Source organism: Anolis sagrei, chromosome 3 (genome assembly GCF_037176765.1).
Source record: "Anolis sagrei isolate rAnoSag1 chromosome 3, rAnoSag1.mat, whole genome shotgun sequence".
NCBI lineage: Eukaryota > Metazoa > Chordata > Lepidosauria > Squamata > Dactyloidae > Anolis > Anolis sagrei.
Genome location: NC_090023.1, coordinates 25,064,515 through 25,077,943, shown reverse-complemented (window position 1 = coordinate 25,077,943; position 13,429 = coordinate 25,064,515). Strand labels below are relative to the sequence as shown.

Below are 13,429 nucleotides of genomic sequence, written 5' to 3'. Positions count from 1 at the left end.
CCCTCTGGGCAGCTAAACCAGGAAACCCCAACTGGATGCCCCCCCCCCCCGTGAGGGTCTTCCTCCAGGGGCAAACCAAGAATGGGCAACTTGGAAGTCCCTGAACAGACTCAGAAGTGGAGTGGGCAGGTCAAAAGACAACCTGGCAAAATGGCACTACCTAAAAGAATCCCATACCTTGTGTGACTGTGAAGCAGAACAGACAACTCCGCATCTGTATGCCTGTCCACTGTGCCCTGCCTCATGTACTGAGGAGGAATTGTTGGAGGCTACAGACAATGCCGTTGCTGTTGCCTGTTTTTGGTCAAAAGATATTTAGCTGCCTGCGCTCCTTCTATTTTTATCAGCTTTATACTAATTTATACAATTTATATTTTTGATACAAAATAAAAATATAACAATTTGAGACTGAATACATTGATATAAGGTCTTGATCTATGGATTTAAGATTTCAAACATTAACATAAGGATTTAACCTAAGAATCTGAGAACTTAATATATTAATATGAGGACTTCACATAACATTGAGACTTAATCTAAGGATTTAAGATTTCAAACATTCATATAAGGACTCAATCTAAGAATCTGAGACTTAACCTATTAAAAAAAGCCAAAGTGAAAACTGTGCTGAATCGCCTCTGATGCAGTTCAGAGAAGACTGAAGGCATAATTAGGCATGGAGGCTCCAAAATACACCAGCCAATTGCAAACTCTCTTCCGCCCGCGTGGTCTGGAAAGATGGACCAATCGGAATTGCGAACCGGCCTTCGCGAACCACATAGAGATAGAAACAGAGAGAACCCTCATCCACTATTCGCTTGAGAATCAGCTTCTCCTACAGCTTTCTCTGTCATTCATTCAACCTATAGCCTGTCGTGACGTCACAGTTTACTTGACTCATGCAGTGGGTGGGATGGTCCTTCTGTTCGGAGGCGGGTTCAATTCCTGATTGACACAAATCTCCACCAGTCACAGTTCACTTTCCATTTGATGGACAGAAGGGGAAGCCAATCGGGAAAAAAGACGCCGGATTTGGGTAATGGCTGCATCTCGGGACCGTCTCTCAGCTCCTGTAGTGGATGCAGGTGAGTTGGCAACGCCGGACAAAAAGCAGAGGCCAGTCTTCCTCGGTTTGCAGGGAGAGTCCCTTCCCGGAAAGGTGTGTATAAGGCCTTAACGATAAGGTCACCGCGATCTACCTTTGGGAGCGAGTTTTGGCTGAGGGAAATAACGGCCCATTTTGGGCGAGCATCCTCGGCCGTTCTGAGCATGCGCAGATGGTGTGCACATGCGCATTATGGTCAGTGAAGCCGCAGTGTCACGTGTCCTCTTCCTAGACTTCAGAGTTTGCCAGAACTGGCATGGGCCAACTTGGGCCCTCCAGGTGTTTTGGACTTCAACGTCCATAATTCCTAACAGCACTCGCAAAGATTATTTATTTATTTCCATCCTGCTTTTCTCATTACATACCATAAAAATAAACATAATCATCAAAATACAATAAATCTAGTGAAAATTATAAAATCTGCAATATACATAATAAATAATCAAGACACATTTAATAGATCAAATCCCTATCTCATATCTATTTATTTTGGTCGTAGTCAAGTCCAATTTCCAGAGGTCAACTAATTAGAACATTGCACACATAAAAATGGGGTTTACAATACTACTCTTCTCCTTTAGGGAAGGCTTACTTCCATAGGAAGGTTTTAACTTGGTTCCTAAATGAAAGTAAGGAGGGAGCCATTCTAACCTCCTTAAGAAGAGAATTCCAGAGCTGTGGGGCCACCACTGAAAAGGCCCTATCTCTCATTCCCACCAATCGCACTTGGGACAGTTGCAGGACCAAGAGAAGGGCCCCTTCTGAAGACCTCAGGGCACATGTGGGTTCATAGGAGATGTGGTCCACTAAGTAGGCCGGGCTCAAACCATTTCCGCATAGTCAAAGCCATGGTATTCCCTGTAGTAACCTACAGATGTGAGAGCTGGACCTTAGGGAAGGCTGAGCGAAGGAAGATAGATGTGGTGCTGGAGGAAAGTTCTGAGAGTGCCTTGGACTGCGAGAAGATCCAACCCCAGTCCATCCTCCAGGAAATAAAGCCCGACTGCTCATTGGAGGGAAAGATACTAGAGACAAAGTTGAAGTACTTTGGCCACATCATGAGGAGACAGGAAAGCCTAGAGAAGACAATTATGCTGGGGAAAGTGGAAGGCAAAAGGAAGAGGGGCCGACCAAGGGCAAGATGGATGGATGGCATCCTTGAAGTGACTGGACTGACCTTGAAGGAGCTGGGGGTGGTGGGGGAGTTCTGGTGTGGGCTGGTCCATGAGGTCACGAAGAGTCGGAGACGACTGAACGAATGAACAACTACAGACTAAAGCCAGCACCTTGAATTGCATCTGGAAACAGACTGGTAGCCTGAGCAGTTCTTTTAACAGGGGAGGAGGTCGTTCCTTACACGTTTCATAGTATATACTTCATAAAAACCAAAATAATTTTATTTAAAATCATTTTGTGCATGAAACCAAGTTTATGTATACGAAACTATTAGAAATCAATGGCAGTGTTATTATCTCAGCCACCCCTGTGCACAGTTTTGGATTTGGAAGCATTTCGAATTTCGGATAATCAACCTGGATAAAGTTCTTTTTTTTTTGGTACATGAAGACTGATACAACATACTGGAGATTTAGGGAAACTGGAATTAAACTATATATTAATAGCAAGGTTTTAGTCCCAGTCTCTACCAGTAGTTGTGGAGATCTTACAGCGTTATATTCAGTAGTATGGTTTCTAAACGAGTTTCAGTGACTAAACAAAAAACAAATAATCCAATTTCTCTTGTTTCTTAACATCCCGATCCTTTGCAGATTTTCTTAGAAATTAGTTGTACGGGCAGCAGAATTCTATGCATTTCTATAAAGAAGTGAACACCGCTCAGTTCAAGTGGATTTATTTCAGGTAAGTGAATGGCTTTCCAAAACAGTTGCACAAAAGCAGTACTAACTGAGGCTCCATTTCCACTGTCATATAATTCAGCTTGAAACTGCATTATATGGTCAGTGTAAACTCATATAATGCAGTTTAATTTAACTGCATTAAACTGCATTATCTGATTCTATACTGACAGTATAATGTAGTTTCAAACAATATTATATGGCAGTAGAAATCGGCCTTCTGAGGCTTTCTCACTTCATATACAGAACTGTTTTCATTCTCTCCAGAAAACATTTTCCAAATAAACTCAAAGCTCTTATTTTTGTAAGAAACATTTCTCTACTGTAGAATAATCAGCTCCTTCCCAAAAGGCTATTTAACCATAATTGCCAGAGCTGCCAATTATTTTATTTTAGTTTTGGTCTTTTTTGAAGTTTTGTTATTGGCTGTTCCAATGAGTGAGGTGTTGTATTTAAGTAGCAACTCTTGCACAGAGGAAGCTCTCTGGAATGCCTCTAAGACTCAGCTTGATTTCACACCATTTCATGCTGGCACCACATTTTTAAAAAATTCAATAGCATAAAAATCTCTCAAACATGCACCCCCCCCCCCACTAATAAAGGAATCCTAACATGTATTATTAATAAATGTTATACTTTGTGAATTCATATCTCAGACTTCCAACAGTTATTTGAGGACTGTGGAAAGCAGTTACTGAATATTTATTATTTTTGTTGTTCTGTCATCTGTCATTTGTGGGGGAAGGTTGCAGTATTTTGTCTTGCTTTTAGTAAACAGAGTGGAGTTATTTCAAGATATAAGGTATAGTTTATATTTGCCTGGCCTAGGATGCTACTTGTCCCAATGGGAAATACGGAGGGGACAACTTTCCCTGTTGAGGTCTTGCACATTGCTGTGTGTCTCAGATGAGAACAATAATCTTTAAAGCTTGTCTTCTAGAAAATGAGAGTGAACGTGGTTAGTATTTTCTTTACAACCCAGTTAACTCTTTTGTCTCCCTTTCCCTGAAAGTGGCCATAGCGTACCCACATGTCTTTGGCACGTCCATTTCTCAATGTCACTCTTGGTCTTCATTCAATCTGACACTACTGATGCCTTTTCTACCCAGTTGCATTACTTTAAATCCTGCAATACATCAAATAGTTTCACAGAAATTCAGTGTGTCCCTCTGAATCCAAACAGAAGAGAAGTGGTAGAAATATAGTAGCATATGCATTCCAAACTTTGGTGAATTATTATAAGCCTTGTAATGAGTATTTAGAATTATTTTAGGTTAAGTGATTCCCAAGCTTTTGCCTGTCCTGGGTTTTGGAGTTTAGATCCCAGAATCCCTTGCTATTGGCCATGTTTATTGGAGCCAATAATTATTTATTATTGACAGTGGAAGTCTGAAACATCTGGGACCTCAAAAATTGAGAACCACTGCTTTTAGCAGTGCTGAAAATAGATGGTACGGAAATTGAAAGGCCATATACCATATGTTGTGCAGGTAACTTTCTTAAAATACTAAGATAAAAATCTTAGATATGATAATTTTATCAATTTTATCTTTGAGATCTGAAAATTATTTCAAGGATAAATAAGTTGAAAAGCGCTAATAATTATTTCCCCCATCTAGTCTAGACACAATAAATAAACAGAATTTACATAAATGTTCAATTACTAAGTTACTGTTAAATCAGTGAGTCTGAAATAGATGGCACTAACAGTAAGATTTAGGCTAATGTGTTTATGCTTTAGCTGAAATCACACAAGAAAACAAATGAAGTAATGTAATTCATACTAGGATGATGAGGTGTAATACAGCAGAAATGATACCCGAAAGCTTTCAAGTTGTTCAAAATCCAAGATATTTTGCAGCATTATGTATCTCTCAAACAAACATAAATTTCAGTTCAGAATATTTTTAGTGGTTGTTTAACTGTGCTCATATAAATGCATACTAATTTCACTATATATAATACATGTTCTCCACAACCACAATCTATTCTTTCATTTCTTTAAAAGATGTTTACCTTCCTTTTCTCCACATTTTCCAGGTGCTTGGGCCGCACTATCTTTACAACAAAATCATGTTATGGAGTCTTTTCATTTTCAAGCATGCGTTTTAAAAATTGCATTATAGTTTTAGTACCTACAGTAGAGTCTCGCTTATCCAACCTTTGTTCATCCAACATTCTGTATTATCCAATGCAGTCTGCCTCCCGCCCGGATGCACAACTGTTTCAATTCATTGAGATGTTTTCGTGCTAAATTCATAAATACAGTAATTACTACATAACGTTACCGTGTATTGAACTGCTTTTTCTGTCAATTTGTTGTTAAACATGATGTTTGGGGCTTAATTTGAAAAATCACAATGTAATTTGATGTTTAATAGGCTTTTCCTTAATCCCTCTTTATTATCCAACATTATCCAACATTTTCGCTTATCCAACGTTCTGCCGGCAACACTCTACTGTATTAGACACTCTACTGCATTAAATTTTCTCTCAAAGCTGTAAGAATAAGTTGAAGAAGACATGGACAACCGACATGACCCCATGAATATCCCAACTTGCAATGGGATTTCAAGTGAGAAGAAAACCAGCTTCTTAGTAGATGAAGGCCATGGCCAGCAAATCTTAAGTGTGCTGCAGAGCTTCAGGGAGCAAAACATCTTTTATGACTTCAAAATACTTGTGAAAGATGAAGTGATCCCATGTCATCGTTGTGTACTAGCAGCATGCAGTGATTTTTTCAGGTAAACTTATTTATAGTGTGGATCTTGTGCATGTAGATATTTTAGTACTGAATTTATGATTTGACATGCAGAAGTCTTGATTTGTATTGACCCATAAAAGTAGGACAAGGACTGTAGTTTATGCAGATATTAAATATAGTCAGTAACATTAAAAACCATGACCTTGAAGCAGGTCACAGTGCATATTGCTTGATATGTAATAACTGATTCCTTAAGGAGAAGTGTTAAAAACCACATGCAACCACATTTTTGGGTTTGGATGAACATTCTCAATTTGCATTGCGTAGAGATCAGGGTGCTTGTGTATCCATGTAATATGTACATGCAGGTAACTTTGAAATGAAAATCTGTTTTGCTGGATTCTGGTATTTATCATTAACCTAAGCCCCCCGTCTACACTGACCATGTAATGCAGCTCAAAGTTAGCTTTGAATTGCAAGGGCTAGACAACAAAGGCCCACAAAAGTGTATGAAAGAATGCCCTTTGTGAACATCAGTGCTCTCTGGTTTGTGTAATACCATCTGGGCTTCAAACTCATTCCAGCAAAACCACTTTTTTCAATACCAGTTTGAAACTGACATAACTAGTCAATGAGAATGTGCCCTAAATTCCCTGTCTGTGCCAATTTCCAATGTAAAACGCCCAGTGAACATTTTTATTGTTATATGGACACTTTGTCATGCAGTTTGTTTAGTATTTCAGATGAAAAACCTTTAACATACCTTGCAACATCTATATGGTTATAGCTAGTAGTGGAGACCCTACAAAGTGTATCTGCCATCCCAGTCTAGTATCCTTGGGATGTATAGATTCTCTCTAAACATTGTCAAAACTATGAGTGTACACCATTTGTTTTTATTTTCTGACCTTTGACCTCTTAAGGATTTAAAGGTACTGAATATGGGTGCATGACTAACTTCCTGATGAATAATGAAAGAGAATTTAACTCTTTAAAAATGCTACCACTTCTTGATTTGTTTTTGTAAGACTTCTAAAAGACTTAAAGTTGGTTTAATTGCATGTTCAGGATGGAACCTCAGCATTGTGGTGTCCAAAAAATCCTAGAATCTGAGCAGCCTTAGTTGCGGCTGAATGACAAAATCTGAGCTGAAGGAGTAGTTTTGGAGTTGCTTGGGGTTACATCTAAACAAAATGATCAGGTGGAATTGCCATGAGTGATCCTGAAGGAATCCTTTGAATACTGCTTTGTGTGTTACTCAGATTTGTTTATGAAGATAGATAAATTTTCCCATCAAACTCTGAAGTCACTTGCAATTCAAATCCTGGGCTAAAATTATTATTCTTAACTAAAGTTAGCGAAAGCATGATGGGATGAAATCCTCTCTCCTAATTAGCAATTTTTTGTTTCATTAGTTTAATATATATTCACCAATTTATTAATTTATACAAAGTTTTTTACTCTTTACCTTGCTCTAGTAAAGTTTATGTTTTTTCTTCGATTGAGTTGACACAGATATTGGTGATAACTGACCATATGTTTATCTTCTGTTCTGTTGTGTTTTTTAAATTCTAGGGCAATGTTTGAAGTTAACATGAAAGAAAGAGATGACGGAAGTGTTACTATTAGTAATTTATCACCCAAGGCAGTAAAGGCTTTCCTAGATTATGCCTACACTGGAAGAACTGAGATAACAAATGATAATGTAGAAATGTTCTTTCAGCTATCATCCTTTCTTCAAGTTTCACTCCTGTCGAAAGCTTGCAGTGACTTTCTAATTAAGAACATAGATCTTGTAAATTGTTTGCAATTGCTATCCATTTCTGAAAGTTACGGATCCACGCAGTTGTTCAACCGTACACTCGAATACGCACGCCAGCATTTTTCCTTGTTGCTCCAGTCAGCTGATTTCTTGGAAATGCATTTTGAGATATTGCAGAAGTGCCTAGAAGCTGATGAGCTGAATGTCCCTGATGAGGAGTCTGTGTTGAAGGCTGTCTTTTGGTGGACAAAACATAACTTGGAAACAAGACTGAAACGCCTTCCTCAGTTGATGAAAAAAGTAAGGTTACACCAGTTATCTGAGAAGACACTGCAAGATGTCTTGCAGTCTGAAACACAGTTACTCAAAAGCACTGGCTGCTCAACATTAATCAAGGAGGCTATTAAAAATGTGCAGGATTTCAGTGGGCTGTTTGTAGATGCTCGTCCTTCTACAACAGAGAAGTATATATTGGTTCACAAAAATGAAGAAAATGGGGTACACAGGCATACATTCTGCTATAATATTAAAACTGATCAGTGGAAGGAACTGGCACACACAAACATAACTGATCTGCCAGGATCCAGTTTATGTAGCTATGGTGAAAAATTAATTATAACAGGTGGATGTAAAGGAAACTGTTTTCGGACTATTAGACTACATATTGGTGAGACATTTCATGATGCTACCAACCAAACGTGGTGTTACTGCCCAGCAAACGATAGTTTGTCATTAGTTTCACCCATGAAGAAGCCAAGGACAATGCACACATCTGTTGTGACTTTAAATCAATTGTTTGTGATAGGAGGAAAGACAAGGGCATCTCAGGAAATCAAAAGTCTATTGGATGTTGAGGCATATAGCCCTCTCTCTAGAGAATGGAAATCTGTGAGTCCTTTACCAAGGGGAATCTACTATCCAGAAGCTAGTGCCTGTCAGGATATAATTTATGTGCTTGGTTCTGAAGTAGAAATTACCGATGCCTTTAATCCATCTCTTGATTGTTTCTTTAAATACAATGCCGCAGCTGATCAATGGTCTGAGCTGGTAGCAGAATTTGGACAGTTCTTTCATGCGACATTAATCAAAGCTGTTCCAGTGAACTGCACATTATACATATGTGACCTTTCCACCTACAAGGTTTATAGTTTCTGTCCAGTGACCTGTGTTTGGAAAGGGGAAGGTTCATTTGAATGTGCCGGTTTTAATGCAGGAGCAGTTGGGATAGAAGATAAAATTTATATCCTTGGTGGTGATTATGCTCCTGATGAAATCACTGACGAGGTACAAGTCTATCATAGCAGTAGGTCTGAATGGGAAGAGGTTTCACCTATGCCAAGAGCCCTGACTGAATTCCATTGCCAGGTGATTCAGTTTAATAAATACAGGGACCCATGGTTTGCAATAGAGATATGAAAGGAAGTTTCAATTGTAAGCAACGGCACAAGTTTTGTTTTTTTTTTTACTTTGACAGCAATGCACATGGAGACACAATCCACCAAACACAAATTCTGCTTTTTGCATCCTTCATTATATATTAAAATACCTCTTTCTGAACATTTTCCAAATGATTGATCATGATTTGGAGAATAGTCCTCAAGTGTTTGATACTGAGTGTTACTGTAGTAATTTCTACAGTCAGCAAATCTTCCTGGATTCTATCTTACATTTTCAAATGTAATTGTTCCCACTTTTTGGTTCATACATAAGCAGTATTATATGATTTGGTGGACTTTTACATTAACATAGTTTTAGGACAGAATAATATTGAATTACAGAATAATATTGAATCAGTATACTAGTGTACATACTTTAGATACAGATATTTATTTATTTGATGTCCTGAGATGGAATTCAAGGAGGTTTACAATAATATTTAAAACATTTGACTAAGACATTACAAAGGTTAAAAAAAAATTAAATAACAATATTTTGAAAAATGAGTACAAAGTTAAAAGCATTTAAATATATTTTGAACATAATTTCCAATAAAAAGTTTAAAATACAGCACACCACTTCACACACACATCATTAATCCATAATTAAAATGCCTAAATAAAAATATCTTCAGTGTAAAGAGAGCAGGGAGACAACCAAATTTCCTTCAGAAGAGTGTTTCACTGAGAAGTGTACATTTTACCCAATGTACCTGAAAAACGGATGGAGTGGTTTTAAAAACCTCTCCTTTACAGATGTTAAAGCTGCCACTGGCTTGTAAAGGGAGACTGAGTCTTTCAGATAGTCTAGACCCAAACTTGGGTGAGGCTTTGAAGGTCAAAACCAGCACTTAATTTGACCTGGAAAAAGACTGGAAGCCAACATGTTTCAACAGGAGAATCCTATCATGGTAACCAGCACTGATCAAAAGCCTGGCTGCAGTATTTTAGACCTGAAGTTTCTCAAAAGTTTCCAAAGGCAGCCTCATATACAGTAGATAGTTCAAGCAAAATGTATCAAGGTTTGTATTGAATCTGAATTCTCAAGAAATGAGTTTAGCTTGTACGCTAGTTATAACTGCAAATGCACTCCTCAGATCTTGAGTTCTTGCCAAAGCTGTGAACCTGAGATTTCAAGGGGAGTGTAACTCCATCAAGCACTGTCCAAATCCATCTTGTTTCAGTAGTGTTTTCCATAGAGGAGGGGGACTGAGCCCAAAAGTTGAAAGCTTTTTCTAGAGATAATTATGGTAGTAAAAACTGGCAAATTAAGGTGAAATCCAGGAAGCAACAACTTAATCATTATGCTGAATTGCTTGTTTCTGAACAGAATCTTAATTTGATATTGATTGCCTCATTAGGTACTGAACAGAATTTCAACAACATTGAAGATTTAGGAAATTTGGAATTTTTAAAATAACTCAAGCATAATTGGCTGAATCGGTTTGTTAGTTAGTGTTGGGGTAGCCAGCTGTAAATAGTAATAATGTCTTTAATTGGATTCATGCCAGAAGTTGAATCTTATTCATCTGGTTGTTGTATGCCTTAAAGCCATTTCCAATTTATGGTAACACTAAAGAGTTTCTTGGTGAGATTTGTTCAGAAGTGTCTGCCCTTCCTCTTAGATTAGTTGTTCTCATTAGTAAACTGGCTGGGATTTCTCGGAGTTGTAGGCCAAACACCTGATGACCCACAGGTTATGAACCACAGACTTAGGCTAAGATAATATCACATGCCTACGGTCACCCAGTGGGTTATTATGGCTGAGCAGTTTTCAGTGTGTTCTTCAGGGTCATACTCCAGCGCTCAAACTACTGAACAATGCTGTAGCAACAGTCAAAGATGAAAATTAAGAAAGGGTCTTTATGCTTATCCAAGTGGTAGTGAGTATGCAGTAAAGCTTTTATTTGCTATATAATAAGTAAAAGTTATAGAAAGCTATATGGAAATATTTTATCAGGGCTTTCTGCATTAAGATATAGCAAACCACTTTCATGTAAAAGCATGAAGGACATTTCTTAGGTCAGTGATAATTATATTTATACTTAATTTTTATGTCATCTTCATGTTGCTCTCAGCACAGAAGGATTAGGTTATATATAATATGATGTTGATTTTCCTAGTACTAACAGAAAGGATAGCTGATCCCTGCAGAAAGCAGCTTACAGACACACTACAAAGAAATTTGTGATATGCAAGCACCTGCTTTTGGAAGCTATAAACCTATGCATATTTAACAAAGAAAATGCCTTGCTGGAATCCAGGAAATTGCTTCTGATTAGTATTCTAAGAATAAATTGCCAGAGTAGTACCACTGAAATTAATTCATCTGGTCCCATTAAATAAAAAACAACCAGGTTTAAATAAATAACAATAATTGTAGAATATGCCGTTTTAACATGCACTCATTATCTATGATACATCACAAATACCATTAAATCACTAATCTGATGCCTGAGAAATCTTAATCTGAAGTTTATGTGGGCTAGAGAATTCATGTGGCAATAGTTTATCTGGTAGAACTTCTCAAATGTATTTATGAAATCATTTCTACAAAACTACTTATTAGTTCATCAGTATTGTACAGGAAATCTTGTATTGCACCAACACATAAAATAGAAAAGAATAGTTAATTTTGTAAGGCTGCATTCCTCTGTGTACGTACACTTGAGTAAACTTGCAGTAAGATTTTTTTGTTTTGCTATAAACATATTACAAGAATCTAAGCACAAAATACCAGCAAGAGGCTGAAAGATGCGCAATAAGAATATGTCTATTAAAGAGTAAATATTATCTAGCAGTTTCACCAGTTTATGGTTAGGAGTTGAATAGGCTTTGTAGGTATGTCCTGAGGACATTGGTGAGTATTTGGGAATTGTTTTTGCTTTTCCTCTGAACCTCAGAGCTTTCATGATCTATCATAAATTACTTTTTTAAACTGTCAAACTGCTTTTTGCAACTAAGGAGTTTTTCAGAAGCAGTTGTCATGATGAAATAGTAAGCAGAAGTATTACGTATTTAAGAAAGATAAGCACAAGGACATGCTGGCTGTGAGAATCCAATTTTGCCATTCGTTGGATCTCAGTCTGCATTGCAGTGGTTTGAGTGAATAAATTGCATGTCAGTATATATGATATTATTTGCACTAAACAATGTAATTCCACCAAAATAGTTCTACTTATCCAGGAATTGTATTTTAAGTAAATATAATACATGGCATGACCTAATGAACATTAATGAAATGTATGCGATTATCACTTATCTATTTGCTAACCTAAATATTATTATAATGGAAATTATTTTCCACCACAAATGCCAATGTTAATGTAAGTAGTATTTTTTCAGACTGCTCTACCACATATACGCAGGAGATAATGGGAACACTTGACCAAGTTCTCCCTGTTGTAACAAATGTCACTTTATTTGTAAATGTAACTAGTATTATCCTGAAGAGAGAGAAAAAACATCTTTAAAGGAATGCAATTTTATCATATAAGACAGAAAAAGTATACTTAAAATACATAAAAATAAATGTACAAAAAAGTGTACGTACTGTGACCAAGGGTACATCTACACTAGAAAGAACCCATTTTAATTTTCATGGCTATCCTGAAAATACCTCACAAGTCTTGTCTTTATGTTTTGTCGTTGGGTAAAGAATCCTGTTCTCTTTACAGCAGTATGGTTAATTCCCAGGATTCCATCTAGGAATTTTGGTGGCATTTACAGTAGACACAGAAATGAAGAAATTTGCTAGGAAAAAAAATCAACCATTTTTTTAATAAGCTTCCAACGTTTTTTCCCAGTACTTTTAAAACAGGCAGTTTAGGGGCAGAAAAGTATAGGATTCCAAATATTTGTTCCTTGAAGTAATTGTCAGAACAAAACTTTATAGCAAGTCTGAAAAACGTATATTCTTGGATACTTTTTAAACAAGATCTGATCCAATGTTACAGGTATAAGCAAGCAAAGCTTCCAAGATCGACTTCGTTTTGCCTTAGAAACCCAAGGTATAACCACCAGAGATTGGTGGAAAAGATTATTTGAATTGGGATCTCTGAACCCAGAATTTGTTTTGAGTATTAGAACTGGACAAAGTTTGCAATCCTTGTAACACCAGATTCAACAGTACAAGAAGGGAGGATCAAATTTGGATCATTTTGTTACAGAAGTTGTTAAAGAGTTGGGTGCAGGAATGGACAAACCTACAAGATTTCGTTTCTCCATTTAGATTTTTATAATCTTGACTTCTTTTTACTCAATCTATGAAAATATTTGTGAATGTAGTACTGAACCAATGAAAGTCACACTCAAACCAAAGTAAGGATACAGTTGTTCCCAATATGGAGCATATCATGTTGTGTTTATTTGCCATATAATTAGTGAGGGGTCTACCAAGAAAGATGATGACCCTAGCACAAATATGGGTGAATCCATAAAAATTAAAAGCCATATTTTAAAGACGGAAATACACAAAGTCTTTTCCTGGGCAGTTTTCTTCCACAATTCTTTCACTTGTTCCACAATTCTTTTCATCCAATCTATGTAGAACCCTGCAAAACTTGG

The 13,429-nt window shown here is 37.1% G+C and overlaps 2 protein-coding genes across 6 annotated transcripts in view; one reads left to right on the top strand and one right to left on the bottom strand.

The window, feature by feature from the left end:
- The window catches only part of AASDHPPT (aminoadipate-semialdehyde dehydrogenase-phosphopantetheinyl transferase), a 30,192-nt gene extending 29,248 nt beyond the window's left edge, over nucleotides 1–944 (bottom strand). The window contains exon 1 of one of the 2 annotated variants that reach the window (XM_067466544.1): nucleotides 598–944. The gene's annotated coding sequence lies outside the window, so the exon portion shown is untranslated. The other variant, XM_067466543.1, reaches the window with a different exon arrangement.
- A 63-nt stretch (nucleotides 945–1,007) lies between these two features.
- KBTBD3 (kelch repeat and BTB domain containing 3) lies at nucleotides 1,008–8,989 on the top strand. Of its 4 annotated transcripts, none has more exons than XM_060771018.2 (4): nucleotides 1,008–1,085; nucleotides 2,875–2,965; nucleotides 5,461–5,705; nucleotides 7,241–8,989. In XM_060771018.2, the coding sequence occupies exons 3-4, from the start codon at nucleotides 5,485–5,487 to the stop codon at nucleotides 8,841–8,843; spliced, it is 1,824 nt and encodes a 607-aa protein (XP_060627001.2). In that variant the 5' UTR covers nucleotides 1,008–1,085; nucleotides 2,875–2,965; nucleotides 5,461–5,484; the 3' UTR covers nucleotides 8,844–8,989. The 4 variants fall into 4 exon arrangements, with proteins under 4 accessions (XP_060627001.2, XP_067322640.1, XP_067322641.1 ...); XM_067466539.1 differs by having other exon boundaries at nucleotides 1,028–1,159; XM_067466540.1 differs by having other exon boundaries at nucleotides 1,028–1,159; nucleotides 5,430–5,705.
- The last annotated feature ends 4,440 nt before the right edge of the window (nucleotides 8,990–13,429 follow it).

Bases quoted from the DNA above. Each gene is read 5' to 3' on its own strand.
- KBTBD3 (XM_060771018.2), top strand. From the start codon at position 5,485: ATGGACAACCGACATGACCCCATGAATATCCCAACTTGCAATGGGATT. The intron at 5,706-7,240 runs GTAAACTTATTT...TTTAAATTCTAG, and splicing joins GCATGCAGTGATTTTTTCAG to GGCAATGTTTGAAGTTAACA.